Source organism: Triturus cristatus, chromosome 3_2, assembly GCF_964204655.1.
Source record: "Triturus cristatus chromosome 3_2, aTriCri1.1, whole genome shotgun sequence".
Taxonomy (NCBI): Eukaryota; Metazoa; Chordata; class Amphibia; order Caudata; family Salamandridae; genus Triturus; species Triturus cristatus.
The window spans coordinates 496739804-496764089 of NC_140584.1; the positions used below are offsets into that span (position 1 = coordinate 496739804).

Genomic DNA, 24286 nt, shown 5'->3' on the forward strand with positions numbered 1-24286 from the left:
ACTGTAAAGCCCATTTGACGCTGGCTATGAAAGAGCTTGCTAGATAAGTCAGATACAACCCATCAGAAGATTGAACGACTCAGATGACGAACCATCATGGATCTATAAAGAAGCCGTTTGATGCTCAATGATAGAGCGCATGGTAAAGCTGTCTCCACTTCCACCTCCTTAGACACTCTGGATATCTGTTAGGAACTTACTGGAATCCACACACAAGAAGAGTAAACCCCACTGCATCTGCATCTCAAAATAAGCACCAATGTTCATCAGCATATCAATCGGTTTCAAAAGACAATTAAAGTACATTTGTAATCAACTTTGTTTTGCAGAGGCAAACACAAGTAGCCTTTACTACGGACAACATTGTTGAGATTCACTTTGGGGCACACTTTATATATAGCAATAGTAATTGTTGATAGCATGCAACTTGCATAGATTGGCAACTTGTGGATTTAAAAAAGAGATTTTTGTAATCACATGTACAGTTTTGTGTTTTATTTTACTTAACTTTCCACAAAGTAAATTTCAGTTCTAAGCATAGTGATGTTAGTCTCTTCCAAAAGATGAATAAGAAACAGACCTACCTAATTGTTGGAACAGGAGAGCTACACTTGTGCCTGTTACCGGAAGACTATGGTGCAACGGCGTTTGTATCAGCTGCCTATCGCCTGCTCCCAAGGAAAACAGTTTCTATAGAAAGTAGTACGCAAGAAAGAAAGACATGCTTTGCTCAAATGGATTTCAAGTTTGACAAGCACTGTGCACAGATATTCTCTAGGGACAATCGACATTTTTTTGTTCTTTTAGTTTAAACTATAAAATGGTACATTCTTATTTCTTTACTAGTTCTTTAGGTTCTGCATACAGTAGTTAAGTAGCAATAAGTGAATAATGACGCTGGCTTAAAGTCAACAACAACAAAATCACTTAAAGAATTCGAGTACTATATATATACATAATAATGTTTAGAGTTCTATACACTGTGTATGAACGTGTCCTCTCTATAGATACTGCTATAATGAAGATATAATGATGTTTTAGGACAGCAGATGCTGTCGTTGTCCATATAACGGATGACAGTTGACAGATTCTATGTTAAACAGCTCAGGCAAGAATCATTGCAGTAGGGTAAGAGTAAATATTCCATGTATCGCAATACAACCAATAAAGAAGGCGAGCACATTAGAGCGCTATCAACACCATGCTGATTGCTGAGACTGGCAACAAGAGATACTACAGGACTGCTGACATCATTCTACAAGGTCTCATTCATTCCATTGCATTCCCGACAGCTTATCCACGCTGTCCCCAGTCTCTACAATCTGGAGACAGAAATAACACCAGTTTTTAAGGATTTCTTCCTCATAGCACTCCGATCATTGCCCCTGCTCCCTAGCCCAAGAAGACGTAAGTCAGTTTCCACCATGGAAATATTACAGAAATGATGTCGCTGCTAACATTTTGCCAGTGGACCGACTGCCCTCTATCCTCTCTTGACATGCTCTTGGTCTGAAATAAAATAAGGGCTGCAAATGTCTAAATGTGGCCACTTCTTACACAACAGTAGCTACAGCAAACAAAGATGCCGGAAAGCGATCAAATTCCATTTGAAGAACTTCGGTAAGCATTTCTCCATCTCCACTGAACAGTCTTTAACTTATGCACATCCTCACCGTAAGTGGTGGTATAGTAGATCTTAATGCACTGAGAACATTTCACTATGTAAATCAGTTAAATAATCTGCAAACTTTTTGTTAATCCTGCCACGATTACTCACTTCAACCCCATGATTCAGAAACTGATGATATCACTTGTGATACGGTTATCACATCGCCAAGCCACGCCAGGCCTTTGATGGCCTTGTATCCTCACTGTTTTGCTTAGTTCTAAGTGGTAGTCAATATTGCCCAAAACCTACTGAAAGATATACTTTTTGCACAGTATTGTGTATTTATTTATAAGGTTTTGTATAGCGCGAACATGACCCACGAGGGTATCAGAGCGCTTTACAGTATAAAACATAAAAAGTTGAGGTAGTATACAAGCATTTGGTATTCGTCATAACGTACAAAAGAGGTATGTAGTATATGGTTAACATAGCTGACCTGTAGCCAACAGAACATCGCACTATATACAGTTATTGAGCAATAGGAGGTTGTGATAATATACATACATATATATTCTCCTTCAGTCTACCGTTGGAATGTGGTATATGGATAATATAGGAGACCCACAGCCAATAGAGCATTACATTATATACAGTTATTGAGCATTACGTGGATATGATAATAAACATACAAATATTATTCTCCTTCATTCCACCAGAGGTAGGCAGTGATAAGCGGATCGTATAGGTGACTTCATGTCAGCATATAATTAAGTCTTAGGATGTGAATTTGTTCATTAGTAGTGTTTTTACTTCTTTTTTGAATGCGGTAAAGGAAGAGATTCCATGTACCCCTGGAGGTAGGGAGTTCCACATCTGTGGTACAATCCCTGAGAAAGCCCTGCAACCAGTTCTTTTCTTATGGAAGGATTGTGGTTTCAGCAGTAAAGTACTCGCACTTCGTAGTTGTCTGCATCCTCCCGACCTTTCTAGCTTAAGGGTGTATTGTTATGTAGTGCTTTATGGGTCATGCAGGCAACCTTTAGGTGTATTCTTGCCTCGTCGACCAGCCAGTTCAGGGCTTTCGGGGTTGGAGAGATGTGGCTCTTTCTCTTCATTCCTGATACCGGTCTTGCCGCAGCATAAAGTGATGCCCTCAGCGGAGCCAACTTGTATTTGGGGAGACCACAAAGAGCGGTGCTTCCATAGTCTAATCTTGGTAGCACTAGGGCTTGCACTGTCATTTTTAGGTCGGCCTGCGGGAGGAAGGGTTTGAGTTTCCTTAGTTTAAACAACTTGTGATTAGCACCCTTAGTGGCATTAGTGATGTGCGTCTGCATATTCAGGTGTTTGTCTATGGTGATTCCTAGGGATTTTGCGGAGTCAACAATGAGGGGATTACAGTTAAAGGAGGTTAGGTGTTTCAACCATAGGTCTATCTTAGGTGTGTGATTCGGTGGAGAGATGAGAATGAATTCAGTTTTTTGTTATTCAGAATGAGGTGGTTGTTAGTGAGCCAGCTTTGCGTGTTCTGTAGAATAGCGTTGAGGAAATGAAGTCTTCTGGAGTGGAGATTTTCAAATACAGTTGGGTGTCGTCCGCATACAGGTGATATAGAATATTGGTTGATTTTAATGCATTCGCCAGGGGTTCCATTAATAGGTTGAAAAGAATAGGTGATGGGGCTGATCCCTGTGGAACGCCCATGGTGACCATGGAGGGTTGAGAGAGTGAGTTCTGCATCTTGATTCTTTGTGTTCTGTTATTTAGGAAGGCGGAGAATCATTGTAACACTGTGCCCGAGAGGCCCATCCTTCGTTCCAATAGGGACAATAGGTTGTCATGCTTAACCGTATCGAAGGCGGAAGATAAGTCAAAAAGTATCATTAGGCATGATTTGTTGCGGTCAAGCATTTTTAGTATGTCATCCATTTTGTTTGTGAGTGCAGATTCTGTGCTATGACCTTGACGGACGCCAGATTGGTGAATGTCTAGGAGGTTATAATTCTCAATATGGTTCCATAATTGAATTTATACACATTTCTCCAGCGGTTTCCCCAAAGTGGGGATGTTGGATATAGGGCGGTAGTTGTTGAGATCAGATGGGGTGGCGTTGGATTTCTTTAGTATAGGTGTGACCTGCCCTATTTTAAGACAGTCCGGTATGGCGCCTTGTTTCAGAGAGGCGTTTACAATTTTTGCCCATGGTGGTAGGATAGTTGTTTTTATCATTTTGAATAGGGCAGGAGGAAGGGGGTCAGAGAAGTGATTGGAGGGGCTGATTGCTTGAAGAGTGTTATAGATATTTTGTTGAGAGGTTGGCGAGAAGGTGTGCCCTGAGGCATTGTTTTTAGTGACTTCCCCAGGAGTATTAAAATGGCCCTTTAGTTGTGCGCAACATTTAGTATCCTGGGCCACAGGTTGTGGGAGAGCCTTCTTAAATTGGATGTCGAGGTTGATGGTCTTAGTCTTTTCGCAGAAGAAATTGGCAAGCTCATCACAGGTGGGTGTAGCCCGGACGTTTAGTTCCATAGGGTTAGTCATAGGGAAGCATGATTGTTGCTTGACGATTTCAAAAAGTTTTTGGGGACGATTGATTGCATGGTTCAGCTGGGTTTTGAAAAAGTCTGCCTTAAGAATCTTCCTGTTGTAGGAGTTCCTTCACCTTCTAAGGTGATCTAGGCGATCAGTGGTGGGTGCTGATTTCCATAGTCGCTCAAGCAGCTCTTAGCTTGCGTCGCTCCGAGTTCAGGGTCTCATTGAACCAAAGTTTGGAAATTTTGGAGGAGATGTTTTTTTCTTGGAGGGGCGCTGTAGAGTTCAGGATTTCAAGCATGGTGGAATTGTAGAAGGCTGTGAGGCCATGTACATCAGTTATGTCCGTTGTGGGGGCCAGGGTGGAGTTGCATCGGTTTACCAAGGTGATGGGGTTGATATTTCGTAAGTTCCTTTTCCATTGCTTTGTGTTTGAGGGTTGGTCCCTTTTTGGAATTACCTCGATATTGATGGAGAATAGGATGCAGTGATAGTCAGTCCAGTGATGGATTCTAATGAGACAGTGTTCGTTTTTGCTATGATGAGGTCCAGTGTCTCTCTCTTGTTGTGAGTTGGACTGTCACAGAATTGAGATAGCTCCTGGTCTGACAAACGCTTTAAGACAGCCAACACCATGATCGTTTGCGTTGTTCCAGTGGAGATTAAAGTCAACAATATAACTTTGTAATACTGGCGAAAAAGCAATTATCAAAGCTTGGTCTATTGATACTGATGTTATTATGCTTATCTTATTAAAATAACATGAGAAGAAATAAAAAAATATTTTCTCAATATGTATTTGGCTTAATTAAATTGACAATGGCTCTAGTCTGAAACTAAAAAAGGGGTCACCTCAGCAACTTTAGTCCAATTCATTCAGCCCTCTATTTTTAGCACATCCCCTGACACCAGGGAATGGATCTAAACAATCCCAGTTATCTAAAAGCCTCTACCACAATTGCCATACTACCCACCAACTTAAGAAATAAATACAAACATGGCCGAACGGGGAGTGCCCATCTTTCACATCAGCCCCTACCCATGCCACCCTGTAGGATTCCAAATGACTCAGTCTGAATAGGACGCTGAGAGCCTTTTACCCCACTGGGTTCATATTGGAGGACCAGTGTTTGGCCCAGTAACCATTAACGGCAATGGGCGCTAAGCAAAGAACAGTCCACAATAACTGAAGAACCGCCAGGGTTTAATGGATGCCATTAGTGCTTCTCGTGTAGGTCTGCAGGATGAGGTCCTTGATCTCCGCCCTTACGCTACACCACCAACAGGCCTTAGCACAGCCACCATCCGCCTCGTCACCACGAGCACCACGCTGCTGAGCCCACCAGACTCCTCCACTGTATCAGGAGACAGACTGGGAGAGCCTAGGTGGACCACATGTCAGTCTGGCTTCTGCAGAACAGATTATGGACTTACCTCAGGTCCGAGAACGGCATCAGCACCGCAACTTGTTTCCCAGAATCTTTTCTGGGGCGAGAATCTTTTCTGGGGTGGGCACTTTTGTCTGCTACAACCTAAGTGCCGTCTTCAAAAAGCAGGACTGCAGGAGTCCAGAGGTACGGGGCCAGCATATGAAGCTCTCTTCCGATGTGGCTAGAACAGATGCATATTTTGTAATAATGAGAACTTGCTATTAATACACTCTTACTACTGCATTTATGCAAGTCTGGAGCACTGCAAATAACAGTGCAATAATACTGCCTGAAATGTTCGTACTTTTATCGATTTGTGGACGCTGAAAAGATGCTGGCCCGTGCTTGCAGCTGAAACAGAGGCTTCATATCTAATCATCGAATGTTTAATTTACTGCTCCAATCTAGAGCTTAGTAAACAAATCAAAATGAACCACCCAGAACGAGTAGTTTGAAGTATTTGGCTCACTTGGTGAGGAAATTGTCCTCCGTTTTAGAAAAACACAACTAGACCAAGTGCATAAACTCGAATTACCTTCTTTATTTTGTACTGTGTCATTTTTTATGTCTGCTGACACTATCTAGGTCTAGTTTTATGTTTTTCAACGTGAAAGTATTTGTTTAAAAAACTGTGTGCATTTTTGGCCGCTTCTGTTTGATACCAACCTATTTCCAGTGCTTTAATTGTGCAGGTGCTATCAGGTACTCAGTGCCTGCCCTTCTTTAATAGGAAGGAATAGCAGTGCACTTCTCATCACTGCTCCGGTGCGTTTAATAGGAGAGTCCCGGCACTTCTTAGTTAGCAGCAAGCAAGCGCCAGGGGACAAAGAGTACCTGCACGTCTTTATTTCCACTTCAAGCACTGCATGTTCCAAAAGCTGATGCTCCTTGCCAGTTACGGAGCGGAGCAGATACTAGCCCGATGAGCTTTTTCTTTAGCTACGATAAAATTACATTACGTGCATTTACTTAAAAATGACTGACGTAAGCTATGTAGCTTATATAGTAGGAGTTACATTGGTGCCGCCTACGGGTGTAAAAGAGGCAGTTTTGAAAGTCTTATTGCAAGAGAACTCTCATGAGCAGGCTAGCGCGAACGACCTTCAAACTCGTTTACTTTTTTTCCCATCCTGTTACATAAATGCGAAGAAAAACATAACATTTCCTGTGGGGAAGAAACGCATTTCACGTTGCTGCTGCCTTCCAGAACTGCGGCTTGCCATACAGCCTTTAAAAATTAAACCGGCTGCGGATGAGTGGAAGTCTGCGCTGAGGTCACCTGAGCTCAAGTTACAAGGCACACGCAGCACAATTCTAAGAAGCCGGGAGTTACGTGCGCAGTAAAGTAGTGCACGCCGCTTTAAAAAATTCCCGTATCAAACGTAAGCAGCATTTTACTTCATGAATTGCCAAGGAAAGGTTGCTTTGTCTATGTACTGTAACACGCGTTTCCTCCACATGTAAATTCTCTTTGAAACCACTTGGTGGCGGGGAGGCCTTGGGGCAAACAGAGGGCAGGGGAAAAAACACTTGAAGAAATGAGGTGAGACATACAGATTTTTTATTTGCCATAATGACTGGATTTCAAATATTGACCAAAAGACTTCAATTTATGGTGGTTCATATTTATTTCAGTGGCCTTCTATAGCGCCAAACATGTCACCGCATGCTCACTCTAAGTCACTTCCGTTCTTAGAGCTGGGTAAGCTAACTGGCAACCACCATTGCAAACGTCTGGATCCTATGGACGAAGTTAAGCAATGTGATTGTTGTAAAATGCCTTTTTATTTTACTAGAATAGGCAAACTGGAGCCCCAGACTTACACCGCTATTAATATTAATAAAACGAGGGTTGCGGTTTTCAGGGCAGTATTAATAAACGCAAGATCCCTGATAAAGCACAACACAGAGATTTCTGAACTGCTGGAAACACATAATCTGGATATGGCCTTTATCACGGAGACATGGGCCGATGGAACCTCAGACCCAGATATTGCTCTAGCATTACCACCAGGATACACGGCCACTAGAGCTGATAGAATAGGGAAAAGGGAGGGGGGGGGGGGGGACTTGCAATCCTATGTAGAGAGGTGCTGCATGTCCACAGCTCAATTGTGGGTAACTCCTCGGATTGTGAAATGCTTCTATTTCAAATAACACTTTCAAAGAATTATACATTCAGAGGCCTTCTACTGTACAGACCTCCCAGGGCGGGTGCGCCTCTGCTATCAATCTTAAACCCAATCCTAGAATCAAATCTGCTAGGATCAGACTTCACAATCCTAGGGGACTTTAATTATCACCTTGAAAAACTAACTGACATCAACACCGCCGAATTGCTCGATGCGATGTCTGGACTCTCCCTGGACCAGATCGTTAATCAAGGCACTCACGTGGCAGGACACACTCTGGATGGGATTTTCTCGTCCAACCCTAATCTTGAAATCACAGAGGAGAAGAATCAGGTGGGAGCACTTGGTTACAAGTAAGAACAAACTCCCCATGCTCTATGATGGGATAACTCCCATCTTGGAAACTGTGGGGAGTTTGGACAACAAGGCAAGCAATAATGATTCCCGGGCTAAATTGTACAAGGCTCATGAGGACCTTATAAAGGCTGCGGCCCCTCATCTCTCTAGTAGCTCACGAAAACCTAGACAGGGGCGACAAGGCAAAACAACATGGTATAGTCCTGCATGCAGAAGGGCAAAAGCAGAACTCCTCAGACTTATTAAGGAGGGACTAGGGGGGGATAGCCTAAGACAAAGCAGGCGGGCTTACAAGAAACTAGTTACCCACGCTAAGGCCGAGTGGGAGGAAAATCAGTGGGAAGAACTTAGCAAGGCCCTAGCGACCCAAAACCAACGTCTGTTCTGGAGGATAGTGAATGGGGGGGTCGGGGCATCTTCAATCGGCAATAGAGCCCAATATTGCCCCAGGGGTGTGGCAGGCTCACTTTCAGTCTCTTTACAGTTCTGAGCCGGGAGAATCTCCTACTGTCACCGAGGTTGGTTGGCCAGGCTATGAAGGAGAGCTGATAACGCTGGGTGAGGTCACCGCTGCCATCTCAGGTCTTGCTTCTGGAAAGGCGCCAGGACTGGATGGCTTACCTGGGGATATGTTCAAACAGGAGCCCATTGTATGGGCCCCCTACCTTACTGCCCTTTTCAATGGAGTTCTAAGCGGCATGGAAATCCCTGGTACTTGGCTGGGGGCAGAGGTGGTCCCTATCTTTAAAAAGGGCTCGCCTCTCCTCCCGGCCAACTACAGACCCATCAGCTTAATCGACGTAGCACAGAAGCTGTTTGGCAGGGTTTTGCTGAATCGCCTCCAGGATTGGATGGAAGAGGTGGGTGCCCTTAGTCCCTATCAGGCGGGATTTAGGAAGGGGGTATCCACAGTGGACCAGGCTTTTAGGTTGAATCTCATCTATTGGAGGGCAGCAATATTCGAGGGCGGCAGTCTGTACACAATTTTTGTGGACTTACGGGCCGCCTTCGATCTGGTGCCCAGGGGAAAACTCTGGAGCGTCTTGGCAGAGATGGGCGTCCCCCCGGACATCCTAGTAATCTTACAGAGGCTTCACCATAATAATTATGCCCGAGTGAGGTGTGGGAGGTCGGGGGAATTGACCGATAGATTCCCCGTTGACCGAGGGGTAAGGCAGGGTTGTGTGTTGGCACCGACCCTGTTTTGCCTCTTCGTCAACGGGGTAATCGCCCACCTAAATGCCACCGATTATACGGACGCCCCCAAACTTAATGGCAGCAGGGTGCCCGCAATCATGTTTGCGGACGACACCCTGCTGCTATCTAAAACCCCCATGGGGATACAGAGGATCCTTGATTCATTTGTAGCCTTCTGTACGGACAGAGGGCTAGAAATCAATGCGGCCAAAACTAAATTCATGGTTTTAAATCCGAGCCAAAAATTGCGGCCGAATCCGCAATTGGGAGTAGCACGGCTCGAGAGGGTTGTCACCTTTGAATATCTAGGTGTGACTCTCAATGAAACCATGACTTGGGGATCCCACCAGATTAGGGCGAACCTTAAACTTACACAAATTACTGGGGGTATCGCCCGGATGATGACCGGCTCCTCATACCGCCCGCTGGGGGCCCTAATTCAGATATACAAGGCCCAGGCCAGGGGAGCGATCATGTATGGGGCGGAACTGTGGGGACACACACCATGCCATAGCCTGTCATTAATAGAAAACAAGTTTATAAGACAGATAACCGCGCTTCCCCCCAGTACCCCGCTCCTCCCCTTGAGGCTTGACCTCGGTCTACGACCATTATCTGATGAAATAAGCCTGAGACCAATAGCCTTCTGGCGTAGGTTGTGGAGCAGTAATGATCTTGCAGCATACAGGGCGGAACTGGCAGAATTATTGAACCACCCAAAAGCGCTCCGTATCCCTTGGGTCAAAAACATCCAATCCACCTGCATGGAACTAGGGCTCCCCGACTTATGGACTGACCCTGCGAATGCCGCACTGAATATCTCTAAAAGGTCCCTGACTAACGTATACCACGAACGCAAATTAGCTAGGGCCCGAGTTACCCAGGCAGAAGGGTCTCTATCCTCTGTGTTTTTGCAAAGCAAGGACCTTTATAGGTTTGAGAGGGTATTGGATCCTATCTTTCCGGTACTTGCTAGGAAGCTGTTTCTCCAATGGAGATACGGCTCACTGCCCTTTCGGTCCTTTACAAGTACTTGGTCATCGCCCCCCACTACGACGCAGTGCCCGGCTTGTGATGCCTTGGAGGAAACCGATTTACACGTGGCCTTCTTCTGCCCAGCCTACAGGGCAGCACGGAAATACTGGCTTCTTCCCTTGATTAGGAATATGGGCGGCAGGGAATATGCTCCAATGTATAGGATTTTAAAATCTGATCTCTCTGGTCCAACTGTCCTCGCATTATCAAAATTTCTTACTAATGTTTGGCATACGCGCAACCGCATTTTAAAGGTGTTGGGTCCCCCTTAAAATTTTAGATGCACAGTTTTTATTGTATTTTTAACATATGTACTTCCAATGTTTTAATGTTTGGATTTATTGTGATTGTATATGTGTATTGTTTTTCTTTTATGGCCAAATGGCCGAAATAAAGATTGGAAAGAAAGAAAGAAATCACAGAGCTACTACCCGTCACATGGTCAGATCATAAAGCTATCACATTTTCAATCACCGTCACTCAGGTACAGCTTGGTCTGTCCAAAGGCCAGAAGTCAGCTATATACCAAGACTGGGCTAAAACTAACACACAGTTGTTACAGGAAACACTACTCAGGACTAGACCTGAGTTGGTATCAGACAGCAATCAGCTAGTCGACAGGATCTCTTCTTGGATAAAGACAGCGGTAAACATGGTAGTACCTACTAAATGCTTTATTCCAAAACGGAAAAAGCCATCAGAACCTTGGTTCACTGGAAATCTTAGGGCACAGAAACAAATATGTAGGAGGGCCGAGAGAAAATGGAGAGCGAACTACGATCAAAACTTAAAAAATGACAATGCCCAAACACTATCTGATTACAAAAAACTCGTTATCAGGGAAAAGTGCAATTATTTCACAAGCAAAATCAATGAGACGAAGAACTCCAGTAAGGAACTTTTCGCAACAATCAAAAAATTTGCAGGTCCCCCTGTCAAGAATCAACTGGACGGCAGTGTTGACCTTTGCAACAACTTAGGAAAGTTCTTTGTTGACAAAGTCGCTAAGGTATTTGAACCATTTAAAATGAACCACACCACCATGACCTCATTTATTTGTCCTAATCCAGAGCTGAATACATCAAATCCCGAAATAGGCTTCCGTTTTACGGTCCCTACAGTAGAACAAATACATCAGGTGGTAAAAAACATCAGATCCGGCAACCCAACGGATCCTTGCCCGCCAAAAATAATGCACCTATTTCTAGAGATACTAAGTGAACAGCTACATGGCTTATTCTCGGAGATAATCCATTCAGGAGTCTTTCCAGATGCCTGGAAAATTGCATCCGTCAACCCATTACTAAAAAAAAGCACTCTGGACCCTAAGGACCCTAGTAGCTATCGGCCAGTCTCTAGAATACCCTTCCCAGCTAAGGTATTGGAGAAGTTGATCAACCAACAACTGAAGGATCTAATAGCATCCAGAGATTACTTGGACAACTCACAGTATGGGTTCCGGGAACTGCATGGTACCGAGACAGCATTGGTTATGGCAGCGGAAGGTCTTAGGAACTCTCTAGACGCAGGAGGGAAGGCAGCCTTGATCTTGCTAGATCTATCAGCGGCCTTCGACACTGTGAACCATGATATCCTCCTGGCCCGCCTGGACAAATTAGGGATCCAAGACTCTGCTCGCCAGCTGATGTCGTCCTTTTTGAGAGATAGATCCTTCACAGTCACCTTGGGAGAACACGCTTCCAACCTTTTCAGGACACCATGTGGGGTACCCCAGGGCTCGGCACTGAGCCCCACTCTCGTTAACATTTACGTTGCCCCACTAGCCTCAGTTATTAGAAATTTTGGATTCACACCAGTCTCATATGCTGATGACACTCAAATAGTGGTATCAGTGTCAGGCAATACAGAGGATACAGTAGATCGCTTTAGGAACTGCATGATACAAGTCAATCATTGGATGCAATGCAACTGCTTAAAGCTAAACGGCGAAAAAACTGAGATCATGCTGCTAGGCACTATGGCCGATCTCTGGTCCGCCGACTGGTGGCCTGATACTCTCGGCAATTGCCCTTCCCCAGTAGGGAAAGTCAAAAATCTCGGATTTATTTTCGATGATAAACTGACTTTTAGTGCCCAGACTAACAAGGTGTCATCCTCCATTTGGCACACTTTGAAAATTATCAGGAGAATATGTCCATTTATTCCTTTGGACTCACGAAAAACTGTGGTTACAGCGCTTGCCTTGTCTAGATTGGACTATGGCAATGCCTTATACACAGGAATCCAAACTCAATACCTTACCAAACTGCAACGCCTACAGAACGCGGCAGCAAGACTGGTGTTGGACATCCCTAGATTTGAATCAGTCTCTAATAAGCTAAAGGACTTACATTGGCTTCACGTGGAAAAAAGGATACAATTTAAATCCCTGTGTTTGGCATACAAGGCACTTCACGGCTCAGGATCACACTTCCTGAGAACTCAATTCAAAAGGTACGTCCCGGGTAGAAGTCTTAGATCTTCTAACACTAAACTCGTCCATGTACCCAAATTTAGGCAGAACAGATGGGGAGGAAGAAGTTTTCTGCTGAGGACAACCAAGTTATGGAACCTCCTACCCATCAACTTAAAAAACAGCCCGACACTTTTTGCCTTCAGAAAGGCAGTTAAGACATGGCTATATCCTTGCTAATCATCTCGCAGATTCTACTGTGTATCCAACTTTAGCGCCAAGACGCCTTCGGGCATTCGTGCGCTTTGTAAAAATCAAATCAAATCAAATCCTGAAACAATTCAGGTGGACTATGGCAAATCACCATTCCTAGCTCAGGTTTTCCATCCAAGCGCATAAATATATATTGTAGAATCAACAACACGATATCTATGTCAAAGAAACAATGCAATTTGGAGACTCTACAAAATAAATCTTTGGGGCCATAATCATGGTTTACTAGTGGGTCGGAATCCAGCCCATTTCATGTGTATTAATGAGGTAGGGCACAAATTGCGACCCACTTCGATTCGCTGCCATCACAGGGATGGTGGCCTGCTGGGGTCAACAGACCATCATGTCTGTGATAATAAACCAACTTTTTTTTTTTTAATACATGCTATTCTCCTTGAATGAAATTGGGTGTGATTAAAAAAAAGTGCATTATACAGTAAAAAAAAATATGGGAAACAATATTTGACACGCAAATGTTCAAGCTACTAGTTGAAATAAGATTAAGCTCCTTCCCTGGCAAATCGGCTGGAAATATTTTCCTAGCTGCAAATAAAACATTAAGACCCATTATTAACCAGGTTCTCCTGCTGTTTATTTGCTTCATACTATATCAAATCTTTCTAGGGGCAAATCCTTCTTTGACGGTCCTTACTCATTGTCACATCTGATGTCAGACCTAGTTGGGTCGGCTTTTGATTCATCTACTGATGTTTGATGTTCATGTTTGCTTAATTCATAAACAACTCATTTGGGGGCATATTATCAAGCACGGCATTAAAATGATCGTCGCTTTAGCGACAGAAAACTGCTGCTAAAGCGGCGATAATGGGTTTGATAATATGCCGCAGAAAATTCCAATAGAAGCCCATGTTGACACCAGAACATGGGCTTCTATGGGAATTCTCACGGGCATATTATCAAGCCCATTATCGCCGCTTTAGCGGCAGTTTTCTGCCGCTAAAGCGGCGATAATTTTAACGCCGTTTCTTGATAATATGCCCCTTGATTTGTAACTGTCCTGCTTTGAATTCCGTCCAGAAAGACAGTTTTAATAACACTGGTTAATGAATTCGGGAAACGTACTTGTCATCAAGCGACTATATTTGCATTTAATGGCGTAAATCTGAGCATGCGTCAGATATATTGACTTCGCTTGTGCTTGCCCTGATAAAAGGCCTATGCTTTAAAAGGGCTGTCTTCTTATCTTGCAAACTTGAAAACATATGAGATTATTTAACCTTTTTTAGTTTCTGTTTATTGCTAGGTCCATCTCTGCATGTCAGTGTTAACTTTTCTTCTTTTTAAGAACTTATAACTGTAATGGTGATCATTTTAATGATTAGGAGCAATAACAATTTTTGAAAACTGAAATACACCAATTTATTTACATATTTTGTAGTTTTATATCGACCCAAAGAAATTGGAGCGGTTTAAATGAGCATCACTTGCATTGCTCAAGGTCACATTTTTTGTTTTCTTTTAGGCACCGGGAGATTAAGCGCCCAGAATCACAGGATGTTGAGCCGCCGCCGAGACTCGACTCTGGTAAGCAGTTCCGAAGTCGGTAGCTCTGGCCGTAACGCCACATCCTCTATAAATATAGTGGCCGAGAGAGGTGCCAATGGTATTGGAAGCCAATGCTGACTAGGTAGGAACAGCATGGCCAGAACCACTGTCTGCTGCCCAGGATAAATCCCGAAATTGAAAGGTCTTGGCTTCCCTTCGCCAGTGGCAAATGGTAAATGTGTCCTAACAGGCGGAAACAGCCCATGTGAGAAAAGCAGTAATGAAGCACGAGGGAGCGCTGAAAAACGGGGAGGCAAATCTCACAGCTACTGTCGACAGAAAACTGTAAGCAAGGCACAATGCAGTAAATAAGTACATTTTTGGGGCGCATGGATACAGAGTGATTATCGACGCTCACAAGTTAGCAAGACAGATCAAGTCGGCGTGCATAGAAAAACTTGCAGCATAGCCTTCAAGGATATAGAAATCTTTTGAGTGGGTTAGCTAAGTAAAATAGTCCTGCGAACCGGATGTGTTGAAGGAGCTTCCACACACGCAGAGGTTAACAAGGTCCAGGAGTCAGCCTTCTTGTCAGATGAGCAACAGCACACTGAGGAGTAGCAATCGTTCTGAGGTCTGCCTTCTGCTGTTGAAGGACATGCATTACACACTCAATCAGGATTCTTATAACGCACGACTACTCACCCGTGAGGGCCTTGAGGCGCTGAGTGAGGGGAGCAGAGGGGGACGAGCTGCAGCTCAGTCGAAGAGCCAGATCTTGAGGTCGTTCCTGAATTGTGGCAGTGATGGATATTGGCAGAGGCAGGGAGTTCCAGGTCTTCGCAGCAAGGTAGGAGAAGTATCTTCCTCCAGCCGTGGTCTTGCGGATCCGTGGGATGGTGGCCAGGGCCAGTTGGGCAGAGTGGAGATGTCTGTAAGAGTGTAGAAGGGGAGGCAGTGGTTGGGGTATGCAGATCTGGCGTTGTGGAGGGCTTTGTATGTGCACGTGAGGAGCTTGAAGTTAATGCTTTTGTTGTTGGGTGGACAGTGCAGGTCTCTCAGAAGGCTGGTGATGTGACTGCGGCTTGAGATGTTTAGTATGAGTCTGGCAGAGGCATTCTGGATGTTCTGCAGTTTCTGGGTGGTGCCGGCATAGAGTGCATTGCCCTAGTCAAGTCTGCTGCTCACGAGTGCCTGGGTGACTATTTTCCTGGACTCTGTGGGGATCCACTTGAAGATCTTACAAAGCAGGTGGAGCGTATGAAAGCAGGAAAACGAAAACGCGTTGATTTGGCAGTTCATTGAGAGCGAGGAGTCCAAGATGATGCTGTGGTTTCGTGTGTGGTCCGAGGGCCCGGGGGTGTTCCGAGAGCTGCGGGCCACCAGGAGTCGTCACAGGTGGAGGGGGTGGATCCCAGGATGAGTTCATTGATCTTGTCTGAGTTAGGCCTGAGGCAGCTGTCCCTCATGACCACCAGGTAGTGTTCCTAGGCCAGCCTTATCCTGCTTAAGGAGGCAGCATTTGGAGAGATAGGCTCGGTTTTGAGGTTAGCCAAAGGAGACAACTCATGAGGAAACATCTTTCTGATCTCAGCCTTTTTCAAAGGAATTACAGTACATCCGAGGAGTAGGCAGAATTCTGATCTCAGCTTTCTCCTATCAAAGCAAATACATCTCACCCAGAAGTAAAATGGTTTCACTGATCAGTCTTCTTTTGAAGGAGGCACAACATACCAAGGGGTAGGTAGGGTTCTGAGGTCGGCTTTCTACTGAAGTTGAGAGCACACGGAGGGGTAGGCAGCATTCTGAGGTTTGCCTTCTCCTGTCAAAGTCATACACCACAGGGCTAAACAAGTTCCGCTCTCAATATTTTCTTGCCAAAGCTGATACAGAGCGGACAGGATTCGGATCTTAGACTTTTCCTGTCAAAGGAGGTCCAGCACACGGGGCGGTAGGAAGGGTTAAATGATTAGCCTTAAATCGACAAAGGAGTTTCAGGACTTCAAGGGGTAAGCAGGGTGTGGGAGGTCAGCCTTCCCCTGTCAAAGGAGTATCGGCACTCCAAGGGGTACGCAGGGTTTAGAGGTTAGCCTTCCTCTGTCGAAGGAGTTCCAGCACATGATGGGGTAAGCAGGGTTCTGTAATCGCCCTTCCCCTGTCGAAAGAGGTCCAGCACACAGTGGGGTAAGCAGGGTTCCATGTCAGTCTTCGTCTGCTGAAGAAGGTACCGCACACCAAGGCAGAGTTCGGAGGTCCATATCTTCCAGCAGGAAACATAAATTGGGGTTTGCACCAGTTCAAACAAGTTGTTACAGCAGTGTATGTAGGCGGGAAGGGGTGTCGGCAATACCATTATGAGAAGGCCTACTCACTCCACTGCATTGTTCTGCTAGTGCTGACCCGCGGGGAGGGAATAGCATTTTGCTATGGTTTGCTTCGAATTAGATGTATTGTTAACGAGAACGTGGAAAGGACGAGAAAACAATACGTGGCAGAGAGCAAACAATTCAAAACAGAGTTCAAGTTTCAAACACAACTTGATTTGTGACTGTGCCTGAAAAGAACAATAATCGCATTACAAGGACTAACCCGCTGACCTCAATGTGGGATGGAATCCTGACTGGTTTTACGCTGCAGGTCACAGGCACGGCAATCTACTAAACCATGCTCTTTTCCTATCAAACTATTCAAAGAATGTTTTTGTTGCTTTCTACATAAATTAAATAAACATGAAAAAATAGCTTTTCTTTTCTCCATTTACCTGAGACCCCCCAGCGGCTGAAACAAGGCATGTGAAGAGATTTGCAATGAGATTCTCCAGGGACACGTTGAGACTGTCGACGTACACTGTGTAGATTAAACCAAGACAAGCCTAAAAAAACAAAAACATTCACTGTTAAACACCTCGCAAATTGGGAGAATAATAATTATATAACATTATCATTAAATCTTTTCTCTGACTTCCCGTCCATAAAACACTGTTCACATACCAGCTACATGAGCAAATAAATCATTAACTTTAAACACGCTTGAAAGCTGCCACTGTGGTAATGGTCGCCGCAAAGATACGCAATGATACTAGTTACAAGACGCCATTATGAATCATGATCCCTAGACGAGGGCCTTAAACAGAGTAAAGGACCGTCACTACTGTCATTGACTAGCTCCCAGAGCAACACTCCCATTAACATTTGAAGGTGCCATCTCTATGGCCACCCCTTCTTGTGTCCCTATAAAAGATCACTTGTGTATTGTGAACGTTGAAAGTGACGCACAGTAGGGTGTTACAGACTGCACTCCAAGGCACGGCACTGGCTGCCCAGCTCTAATGCTGAAATGACATAGCTACATCACATGAGTAACACACAGCACTTCCATGATGACTGAGGCAGACTGGCCTAAGCTGCTTCGCCACTGCAAGAAGGCGTATTCACTGCGTACCTAACCATCCCCGCACCAGCACCACTACAGACGTGCATATTTGGCAATGGAGAACCATAGTATGCGTGCGGGCTTGGAGGTGGAGGAGGTTGGATACTTTTGCACAGGGATGTGCCCTGATATTGCTTATTACATGGTCCTCGGGGAAGGTCTCTAATATTCCACTCTGTGTTACTTACATAGGGTCAGCGTGCAACTGACTGAGATCACCCTTGCAGCAGCCAGTAGCATGTGGGTGACAGGCTGACCTATTCACTTCTCCTTGAGGCTACATCCCTAGAATTTGGTCTATAGCGCCTTCGATCCACACGATCTGCAGTATCGAGGTACCTTTCCCAAATTAGAGCTAACATCTCTTCCAATTAATTCTACATTAACTCAACCAAAATGGCTGCACCCGCTGTTTGCTTTGGCTTTCAGTGTTTGCACAAACACTCCGCTTAAAGTGATGCCGGAATTCTAAGTAGGCACGTCGCACCTTGAACAGTCTATCGAGGGACATTATTAAGGATGGAGTACCGGGTCAGTATACGAACCGTGTGTAGGTTGCAGAAAAATAAGGCATGTTTGGTCTCCAAATAATATAAATAGGTTGCAACCGGCTTCAAATATCCTTTAACACGTGTATTATCGGATGAAACAAAACAATGATTTCATCTGCTTCCGAAAAATAGATTCATGAGGTCCTACTTTCCACAGTTATAAATACAAGAGAGTCCAATACATGTAGCATCCTAAAACGTTACTCTTAAAACTAATTTCACTTTGCGAACATCTCCCAGAAGGGTAACTTAAAACCCTACAAACACAGACCTGTAAAACAAAGAATAACAGACTGTGGCCAATGTAACCGCAGCCGACCATACCAAAGGCTTTACTAATGCGCTGGATTTATGTTGCTCTGCTAAAATAGGACATCCATACTTGAGGTCAAATCTATTTAATGGCTTGTTTTTTCAAGACAGTTTACTAGTTAAAAGGCATTGTAGACACCTGCCAAAAACAACTAGCTTGCAATCGATGGTTTTTATTTTTTATAAATGGGGAGACACTTTTCATCATGAGAAAGGCCTGCAATTGCATACACATACTTCGAAGTGAAGGACAGCAAAGGCTATGCGCACTTGGTGTGCCAAGTTGCAAAAATATTTTTGCACTGACCTTTGCAAAGTTTTATGCTTTTCCTATACTTCCAGGAAAATTGTGAATTTTGCTAAAATGTAACCAACAAAACAAACTTGCATAGTAAAGTACAGCAAACTGTAGATCTGGTTTTAGCAAAGGCCTTTTAATTTTACTGAAATTATATATATAATATACAAACTTATGGGGTTTTCAGCCAGCTTTTTACATCCATTTGTCTGCTGTTGTGTCATTCACATTTTTCTTCCACCCACTACATCAAACCTGCATGGGGCAATGGGTCAGCCACTTAAGCCATTAGCTAACTTTACTGTATGAGACAGTAGTGTGCTTTTTCACAAAGCGCATTTGCACACAAAAAGTCGTTTTCTTCAGTGCCTGGGACTACTCTGGCTACGTGTGATTTTTGAGAACCAAAATGATGTTAAGTACCTGTGAGGAAGACGACGGGGTGGACCGGAAGTGGGGCTGGTTGGAGCCGCTGCGTACTGATCCGGAAGCAGGACGCGGACTAGTCTCTGGCTCGAACCTGGGGGCGGAGCCGGACACAGAAGAAAAAGAACAGCAGCAGACGCGAGGGTGTGGAGGACGCGGAGCAGAGAACGAGACCAGCGAGGCGAAGCGGGAGAAAGGACACGAGAACGGAGAGAGCCAGGAAGAGAGAGGAAAGCGACGACGAGACGACGGAACAGAGGCGGACGGCGACAGGAGTAAAGACGAACCCAAGAGCGGGGTATACATCGCGAACCAACCCGGTGGGCAGAGGAGAGGAGAAGACGCCCCGGGTCCCAGCGCCGCGGTCCGTGTAACGGGCCGTGGCTCAAGGCGAGTGACACTCAGGGGACCTTTCGGGTGGGGTTGGTGGAGATAGTAAAGGGAGGGGGTAGTTAGGGGAAGGGAGGCACTGTGTAGGAAGGGGAGGGGAGTCACTAGATTTGTAGGAGGTCCCTCACTCCCTCTCACGCCCGATTCAAAGGTGGTGGTAGCACAAATACAACTGCTGAAAAGAGCCCTGACTAAAACCTGGTACTCTTTTGTTGTTTTCTCTCCCTACGCCCCTCCGGACCACCAAGAAGCAAACCCCCTGGAGCACTCCTGAACCCTCCCTGAGAACGCAAGGAAGAACCCAGAGACAGTGAAGGAAACTGTTGACTGTTGTTTTTTTTTGTTGTTAAGTGCTTTACGCATCTCCCTTGACTGACACCAGGAGAATAAAAGAGTCTGTCACTTTCACCTGGTACCCTGAGACTTTCTTTGGCTTGGTCCCCTGACCATTAGGAGCCCCGGCTACCACAGATTTGGTGTCAGAAGTGGGATCATATAGTATCGACATGACACAGCCCGTGCCTCTTACGGTGGAAAGCATCATTAACCAGTTGGCTGAAGGACAGAGACATCTCCAATTGGCACTGGAGGAACAGGCCCAAGCTGCACAAAAGGATAGGGAGGCGTTACATGGGGCCCTACGAGATCAAGCTCTTATGCTCACCTCCAATCAACAAGTGCAAGATACCGCCATTCTTAGACTAACTGATGCTATAGTCAGTGCGAGAGTCCGGCCTAATGTCCCTGGGTCAGTCTTACAAAAGTTCCAAGAAGGAGACGACCCCGATTATTTTTTCGTTAATTTTGAAAGAGTAGCGGCTACAGCCGCATGGCCCCAAGAAAGGTGGAGCCAGTACATTGCCCCTCTCCTAGCTGGAGAATTGCAAGCCGCTTATCAGGCCGCCAACCCAGCTGGGACAACATCCTATGAGGACGTAAAAAGAGCGATTCTAGAACGTCTAGGTTGTGATCCCGAATACTACCGGGCCAAGTTTAGGAAGGAAAGTATAACACAGGCGATAATCCACGAGCACTATACTACAGAGTCAGAGACATGGGTAGTCGATGGTTAACACCGCAAACATCCACAGTCGAGGAAGTGTCGGAAAAAGTATACTTAGAACAGTACCTAGAGGCCCTTCCCCCAACAACCCGTTCTTGGTTGAAACAACATCCTAACCTGACAACAGCAACAACAGTTGATTTAGCGTGTGCCTTCCACCGGTCACCGGAGTTTAAAGCTGGAATAGCACGTACTTCTTCGGTACCACCCAGAAACCTACCTCGCCCCACGTTACTACCACGTACCCAGCCCAGACCTCTTCCTCCGCTTATGAGTACGAGTACCCAAGGTCCCCAATGTTATCACTGCTCTGAGTGGGGACACATTGCTCGCCAATGCCCCCATAAAACCTCGAACATAGAACCCATGGAGGTTGGATATTCTAGAGGAAGGATATGTATGGTAGGACAGGGATATCCCCGATATAAAAAAGACATATTCCTGAATGGGAAGAGACAACAGGCTTTATTGGATACGGGATGTCACGTAACGGTAGTGGATAGAGCCCTGGTTCCCCAAACCCAACTCCATGGAACCGAACGAGTACAAGTAACATGCGTACACGGGGATACAAAATCTTACCCCGTCGCAGAGGTACTTCTGGATGTTTCTTGTGATCCCCAAATACGGAGAGTGGGGGTAATCCCGTCCTTACCTGAAGCCGTAATTATAGGTACAGATCACCCCAAGTTCGAACACTACTTAAATGAAACCAAACAGGAAGCACTAAGATGGCTACAGGAGGCTCCCTATTACGAATGTGACCTGGAGAAAGGGGAAGGCAAGGAAAGGAAAAGTAAAACAGAGAGAAGGAAAGCAAAGCACTACTTCCTGAAAACCCATAACTCAAACCTCGCTTTTCTTATCTCCCTTACAGACCCCGTTGAGGCAGATCCGATTAGCTTCCGCTCAGCCCAGAGGAATGACCAAACTCTGGTTCATGCCTGGGGACAGGCACAGGAGCAGGATCCGGACAAGGTAGGACCTTATTTCATTCTTAAGAAAGGGTTACTGTATCGCGTCATAAAGGAGGGGGAACAGGTGAAAACCCAGCTCTTAGTACCCCTTTCGTTTCGTGCCCACGTGTTACAGTTGGCCCACAATCACATAGGGGGTGGACACTATGGGAAGGAGAATACCTTGAAGTACCTCTTGGGTAGGTTTTACTGGCCAGGGGTATACCGGGATGTAGCAAAACACTGTACCTCCTGTGTGAGATGTCAATACTCCAACCCTGCCGGTATAAAAAAAGCACCTCTGTGTCCATTACCAATAATCGATGTCCCTTTTAAGCGGGTGGGCATGGACTTGGTAGGTCCCCTGACCCCATCTGCCAGAGGGCATAGATACATACTTGTCATAATAGACTACGCCAGCAGATATCCAGAAGCATTCCCTTTGACCACAATGACTTCCCCTGCGGTAGCTAGAGCCATGATTTCTTTCTTCACTAGGGTGGGGTTTCCTTCCGAAATCTTGACAGACCAGGGGACACCCTTTATGTCTCGGTTGATGTCCCAAGTATGTAAGATCCTGGGTATTCAGCAGATTCGAACATCGGTATATCATCCCCAAACAGATGGCCTGGTAGAGCGCTACAACAAAACCATCAAAGGCATGCTCCGCAAGGCCATCTCCGAAACCGGGAGAGACTGGGACCAACAGCTACCCCTGGTCCTTTTTGCAATACGAACACACGAGCAAAAATCAACTGGTGTTCACCAATAGTCTTAGTACCAAAACCAGACGGCAGTCTGCGTTTTTGTATGGACTTCCGTCAGGTAAACAGCATTACAAAATTTGACTCCTATCCTATGCCCCGTATAGACGAGCTAATAGAGAAGTTAGGCAATGCCAGATACTTAACTACACTAGACCTTACAAAAGGTTATTGGCAGATTCCCCTAACCCCCCAAGCCAAAGAGAAAACAGCATTTGCAACCCCTTCCGGGCTGTACCAATTCCGGGTGCTCCCTTTCGGCCTCCACGGGGCCCCAGCGACATTCCAACGCCTTATGGATCGTATCCTGAAACCACATGCCACCTATGCAGCAGCATATTTAGACGACATAGTCGTTTTCAGTCCCACGTGGACTGATCATCTCAAACATCTCACAGCTGTATTTACTGCCATTCATGAAGCGGGCCTAAAAATAAACCCAAAAAAGTCCCTTCTGGTCACAGATACCATACAATACCTTGGCTATACCATACAACGAGGTCTGATCAAAACCCAGATGACTAAAGTGGAGGCCATCAAAAATCTTCCCAACCCTACAACCAAGCGGGACATTCGCTCTTTTCTGGGGTTTATAGGGTACTATAGGAGATTCGTACCCAACTTTTCTGCCTTGGCGAGCCCCCTCACCGATCTTCTAACCAAAACACATCCATCCCGGATACGCTCGTGGACCGAAGAACACGAACAGAGTTATCAAGGCCTCAAAGAAGCCATCTGTAAAGCTCCGGTGTTGCATTGCCCAGACTTCAAGAAGCCGTTTGTACTCCAGACAGATGCGTCCGGTCTTGGGTTAGGTGCGGTACTACAACAGCCGGACTCTGGGGGGGAGCTTAAACCTATTCTCTATATTAGCCGCAAATTATTTCCCAGAGAATCCCATTACTCAACTATCGAAAAAGAGTGTCTGGCTATTAAGTGGGCAGTGGAAGCGCTCCAGTACTACCTCCTAGGACGGCGTTTCACCATCCTTACCGATCATGCACCCTTAACCTGGCTTGTAAAGCATAAAGATTCCAACCAACGCATACTCAGGTGGTTTATGTCCCTCCAACCTTTCTCTTTTCAGACACTACACATACCTGGGGCCAGACAGGGCTGTGCGGACTACTTGTCCAGGAATCCCACCACTGAATGGCCCCAACGTCCATTCCTAGAGGGAGAGATATGTGAGGAAGACGACGGGGTGGACCGGAAGTGGGGCTGGTTGGAGCCGCTGCGTACTGATCCGGAAGCAGGACGCGGACTAGTCTCTGGCTCGAACCTGGGGGCGGAGCCGGACACAGAAGAAAAAGAACAGAAGCAGACGCGAGGGTGTGGAGGACGCGGAGCAGAGAACGAGACCAGCGAGGCGAAGCGGGAGAAAGGACACGAGAACGGAGAGAGCCAGGAAGAGAGAGGAAAGCGACGACGAGACGACGGAACAGAGGCGGACGGCGACAGGAGTAAAGACGAACCCAGGAGCGGGGTATACATCGCGAACCAACCCGGTGGGCAGAGGAGAGGAGAAGACGCCCCGGGTCCCAGCGCCGCGGTCCGTGTAACGGGCCGTGGCTCAAGGCGAGTGACACTCAGGGGACCTTTCGGGTGGG

General features: G+C 45.7%; 1 protein-coding gene across 6 annotated transcripts in view; it reads right to left on the minus strand.

Annotated features, from left to right (window-relative positions):
- Nucleotides 1–24286, minus strand: part of SBF2 (SET binding factor 2) — a 2080461-nt gene that overhangs the window by 1470978 nt on the left and 585197 nt on the right. For all 6 annotated transcript variants that reach the window (XM_085648170.1, XM_085648169.1, XM_085648168.1 and 3 more), the window contains exons 5-6: nt 17246–17356; nt 585–690 (exon numbers count right to left, since the gene is read on the minus strand). In XM_085648170.1, the coding sequence (XP_085504296.1) occupies nt 585–690; nt 17246–17356 (217 nt within the window). The remainder of the gene's footprint in view (nt 1–584; nt 691–17245; nt 17357–24286) is intronic.